Raw genomic sequence first — 5002 nt, forward strand, 5'->3', positions numbered from 1 at the left:
TCGCGCAGTGCGGCCACCTGCCGCTCAAGGGCGTCGTTGCAGCGCTCTAACCTGTGGTGAGAGTGCAGCATCCACTTTTCCGTGATCAATTGTCATTTGGTCGAAAACAGCACGGAGGCCAAAAACCTTTTGTATTTTTGTACCTGTGTATCCTAGCCTGGTACTCGCTCCTCTGCTGGGCCATCTGCTGTCGAAGTTCAGTCAGGAGCGACTCAGCATCATCGGGCTCGGATGCTGAAGGTTCCGGAGGGCCAGACGGGAGGAACACCTCTGAGCTGCCGGTGCTGAGGGGGCTGAGGATCGAGCCGGATGTCGGCGTGTTCAGATGGCGTCCTCCGTCAAGGTCACTTTCCGTGTCACCGTCGAGGTGTTTGTCATCTTCTGCAGCTTGACTCGAGGGGGATCTCATCGGTTTCAAGTCAGGACCAACTCGACCCTCGGGATCGCTGCCCTGGTCCGGCTGTAAAACCTCGCAGGAGGACCACGACGAGGAGTCGTCTACGGTCTGCCACGCCTCCTCTGATTCCTCGCCGGAGTTGCCCTCACCGTTGGGGTCGAAATGTTCACCGGCGACATCCTCCATGGTCTGACGAGAAGGCGCTCTGTTCAGGTTGTCATAATCCGATGGGGTGCTGTCTTCCTGCACCTCACTGCCGCCTCCGCCGGCCGCTTGGGGACCCTCGCCTTCTGCCCCTGCGATCTGGGTGGCGCTGGAACTCCACAGGTGCTCGCCTGCCACTGCTGCGGGGTAAGAGAGTACAAATGTTTCGTTACTGGATTTAAGTAGATAGTATTACTTTCTTGAATGACTTTTAACTTTCACTCCCTGCACTTGAAAACAGATCTCTACTTTTAATAGGTAAACGAGTTGAATCCGTACTGCAGCTTATACCAGAGTATTTTTTTTTTCACAAGTCTCCGTATTTCTACTCAATTACAGACTGTGAGTACTTTTGCCACCTCTGTCGCCTGCCTCTCCCAGACTGGTCCAGACCTCCATCCAGCTACAAACATTTGCGGGGGATGATCCACCGGTGGTTAGGCACTGATGTAGATCTCTCGTCTTCTCCTGGCCGTGGTTGTGCAGGGGCTGACTTGAGGAAGGTAGCGGGTAGAAGCAGTTTTCCGGATGCGACGAGGTGTAGCGATGGCCAAGGAAAGTCTTGTTGTCTGAGGTTACCTCTGACGTGGCTGCAGCTGAGGGGATAAAGCTGCAGCAACAAGTCAAACAGGTATCTACACTGACTTCTCACTTTGTCAAAATGGATGTGTTAGTTCTTTCAATCGCTGCCGATGATGATGATGCGATGTTAACAGAGCCGTCAATGTTCCTTGAGGGTCTATTCTAAATCCACTGGATTTTAGTGTGAATATTTTTGCCCCCTGTGGGTTAAAGGGTCTTCATGCAGGATTTAGAGATGGTTGAGAGCGTGATTTCACAGTCAGAAATCCAGAAGGTACCTAGTAGCGTGTCCCGGCTCTCTGCACCGCTCTGCAATAAGCGGTAGCGACATCTGGCGAAGGCAGGGCGGCTGGTGCAGATGCGGTCGTCTGAGAGCACCGGGCGAAGCGCAAAACCCTCTGGCAGTATGCGCAGGAACTCTGGGAAACAGGGACTGGTGCTCTCTGATCAGCTCCAACATCAGCCCTTGAACTTGCGCTGCACCTGGAACACAATCCTTCAAAGGTCTTTCTGACACTTAAGACCTCACCGCCGAAGCCTTGTGAGTTGGCGTTTACCTCCCATGATGCTTTCCGGGTCCTCTGCTTTGGCCCGAAGAATGTTTGGTCCAAAGACTGTGGCTAAATTCTGGCAGCTCATCTTGTTCCCTTTTGAGTGACTCTGTACCTCGTTGAGAAATCTGTGCGCAAAGCGAAGACTTACAACAGTGGCACCTTGACCGAGCAGCGCTTTAACTCGTATTCGATAGTTATTCTGTAGGTCTTACTGGCATATAAACTTAAGAAGGTTGAAATTGGCCACAGGTAGCTCCTGAAGAAGATTCCTCAACTCCCCCAAGCCCTGTCATTGCAAAAAGAGGGGTTGAAGTGTACTTTTCAAAAGTCCAATTTCTCACTCTTTTCCATATTTTCATTTTTTTTTGGAGTGGCACCTCACCTGCGTGCGGTCGCTCGAAAGCTTTTGGCCACTGAGCAGGAAGTCCTGGTAGTGACTGAAAGGAATCAAAGGCTCCGGCAGCTGTCGCAAGTAGAGCTTCAGCAGCGACGCCACCGTGTGGACATCTGTATTACTGCAAACACATCAAGCTCAGTTGAAATGACCGACTGCGCCACAAACCCCAAAAAGTCGGTGGCGGACCTGTCGAAGGAAGGCCTTTCGCCTGCATCAAAGGCCTCCTGCAGCTCCCTCACCAAGCTCGCCCGTCCCGGCTGACGAAACAAGCCCACCTCCTGGAGGCCCCGCTCTCGTATGAAGGCCACACACTGCTCCACCACCAGGGGAACCGAGCGTACGCCGTAACGACGCTCGTACAGCACCGTCTCCTCCAGACGCTGACCGAACACACCTAAGCCGGAGTCGCAAATAAGTTGCGTCGCAGTGGCAGACAGGGTAAGATACGTAACGCCAAACTGCAGTGATGCCGTGCTTAACACCTCAGTATGGCTTCTCTTTAGTATCTTAGATCACTCTTAGGCTCTTTTACTTTCTCACGATGCAATCCCAATAGAAAAGGCCAATAAAAGTTACTTAGCAATGGGTGAAGCACATTCCGTACAAGTTCTAGGGTGAAAACCAAGTATCCCAAAAGGCTCATTTTGTTTACCTGTGAAGGGAATCCAGACTCCAGACTTGTTGAGGCTTTTCAGCCACTCGTCCCCCTGGCCGGCGCTATTGGACAGGAAGAAATACGAGCCCGGGCTGGCCAACACGTCTCTGTTCCCTGCGCACACCAACCCAAACGTGCTCTTTATGGTTCTGGCATTGAAGGGACAAGTCCCCATCCCAAAGCGTTTGTTTAGCCAGTCACGAGGATGTGAGATCTTTTTTTTTTTTTTCTTTTTTACACAGAGGAGTTAAAAGCAAAATGCAGGACAACTATTCTTCAAAACAGGAAACAAGGAGGCGTTGGTACAGTGATGCTGTCCCCTCATGGTGTTTTAGAGTTGCAAGCATCTGTCAAACAGTTCAATGGTCATTTTTTTTCAAGTGCTTGGTTAATTATAATTCAATTAATTATAAATAATACGGTAAAGTGAATATGATGAAAATCCAATTTTTTTTCAATCCTACTTTTGTGCACAGGAAGTTCGCTTAGCTCCGCTATACCGAAATATATGCAGCGGGATCTATTTAAACCTGTGCAAATTGTCACTCGTGAAAAAGTGATTTCCGAATAATCTTGCCATGATCCTTTCAAAATGATTGAAGAAGCCCGTCCTGTAATTGCACTTTATACCAACCATCATGATCTGCTTAATTAATCCGGAAGATGTTCATGAAGTATACTGAAGTAACAAAATTGTGGTCTCGGGACAATGCCTGACCCACTTGTGTTGAAATGGTTCACTTTTCTACTTTTTTTTTTTTTTGTCTTCCTTGCCTCTCTATTGTTTAGATGGTTTCATGACTAGTGTAGTCAGTACATGATAGAAGTACGTTTAGTTTGTTTTTCAAATTGTCAAAAAAGAAGCAACACGGCTTAATTGCAGCTGTTATTGCAATGGTTCTCATATGTGAAGCTTGTATTCTCTCTTTTTTCTGTTGTAGTTGCACTTTTTTGTTGTTTTAGTTCTTGCACTTTTATTTTCAGTAAGTGCACCAAGTGGTGTCACTGTTACTTTGGCGTGGCGTTCCTTTCCCTTGAAAAGAAAAAAATAACAGCATCTGTGAATATGACTTTTTGTTCACGTCTAAAGGTTGGCAGAGTTCTCCACGGTCCTTACTGGGGAAAAAAACATGTAACACTCCTTGGGAATTTTGAGAGAGAGATAAAAAAGATAACCGCCGACACCGGTTTCACCAACTGATACTGCATGTAAAATGTACATAAAATTGTACCAAAATAAATGTTTGAAAGCAAGCAGTTCTAAAAGATACAAATGCAATGTGTACTAATCAAATGGACTGTCCTTGATTTAAAAAAAAAAAAAAAAAAAAAGACAGGAGGCGGTTAAGCCACTGTAACATTATGCACAGTGACCAAATGAGCCGCGATCAGAAGCAAGTATTGCAGAAAATTGGTACTACTTTGCTCTCCCCCCGCCACCATCTTAACTTTTCTGGCCCAGAAAAAAAATGCCCTTGCAGCCTGTATATATGCTGTATGACCCATGTGCCGTATGTTGCCCACCCCTCCTCTAAATGGACTGAAGTATGTCTCAAAATATGTCCTTTTTGTTTGTTGTGGTTTCTAGTGTCTGCACATGATTATTTTTGGCTGGATTTGAGAATAAATGTCAACATTTTCATCACCACAAAAAAAACGTACTTTGTCTTTCCTGTGAAAATACACGCGCGAGGTCGGTTTTGGTCATCGTGAAGGAGGTGCCCTGTGAGTTTTAAAAGCGCAACTCACAAAAAGTAGGGTGTCTTGTGCTTTTGATCTTGATGCCCAGGATAAATTCCCAGTCAGTATTTTGTCGATTAATTCAACAAAAAGCACAGATCGAGGGACTTTTATTGTAAAAGTTCATTCATGCAAATGAACACAGACTTGCAGTGTACTGTTTTGCATATAAAAGTAGGAATGGGGTCATCAGAGATGTCAAATCCAGATCCAGAAAGTAAAAAGCCTGCCACGGTTTGGCTTTCACACAGCCGACAGGTAAACGGGCCCTTAACTGCCGCTTGAGCAGAAGCACTCGTGGCGAAAGCTTTTTACTTTCTGGAACTGGATTTGACATCCTTGTCCCGCATCCACATGACTAATTCTTCATCTTTCCCTCCATCCTCAAAGACTCTTCAAGATGCGTTCCCGCCTTCCGCCTCGATCAACATTCTTAGGCCTCCGTTCCCGCATTTGGATCTTTCTGTATGTCC

The 5002-nt window shown here is 47.0% G+C and overlaps 2 protein-coding genes across 3 annotated transcripts in view; one reads left to right on the forward strand and one right to left on the reverse strand.

The window, feature by feature from the left end:
* The window catches only part of LOC109516858 (rho GTPase-activating protein 24-like), an 11919-nt gene that overhangs the window by 1082 nt on the left and 5835 nt on the right, over positions 1-5002 (reverse strand). The window contains exons 3-11 of the mRNA XM_019871651.1: positions 2787-2903; positions 2321-2528; positions 2120-2252; positions 1950-2023; positions 1741-1862; positions 1462-1666; positions 952-1211; positions 144-741; positions 5-51 (exon numbers count right to left, since the gene is read on the reverse strand). Of these exons, the coding sequence (XP_019727210.1) occupies positions 5-51; positions 144-741; positions 952-1211; positions 1462-1666; positions 1741-1862; positions 1950-2023; positions 2120-2252; positions 2321-2528; positions 2787-2903 (1764 nt within the window). The remainder of the gene's footprint in view (positions 1-4; positions 52-143; positions 742-951; positions 1212-1461; positions 1667-1740; positions 1863-1949; positions 2024-2119; positions 2253-2320; positions 2529-2786; positions 2904-5002) is intronic.
* LOC109517705 (dual specificity protein kinase CLK1-like) overlaps positions 1145-5002 on the forward strand; it is a 16673-nt gene continuing 12815 nt past the window's right edge. For both annotated transcript variants that reach the window (XM_019873042.1, XM_019873033.1), the window contains exon 1: positions 1145-1232. The gene's annotated coding sequence lies outside the window, so the exon portion shown is untranslated. The remainder of the gene's footprint in view (positions 1233-5002) is intronic.

Source organism: Hippocampus comes, unplaced genomic scaffold (genome assembly GCF_001891065.2).
Source record: "Hippocampus comes isolate QL1 unplaced genomic scaffold, H_comes_QL1_v1.1 scaffold33, whole genome shotgun sequence".
Taxonomy (NCBI): Eukaryota; Metazoa; Chordata; class Actinopteri; order Syngnathiformes; family Syngnathidae; genus Hippocampus; species Hippocampus comes.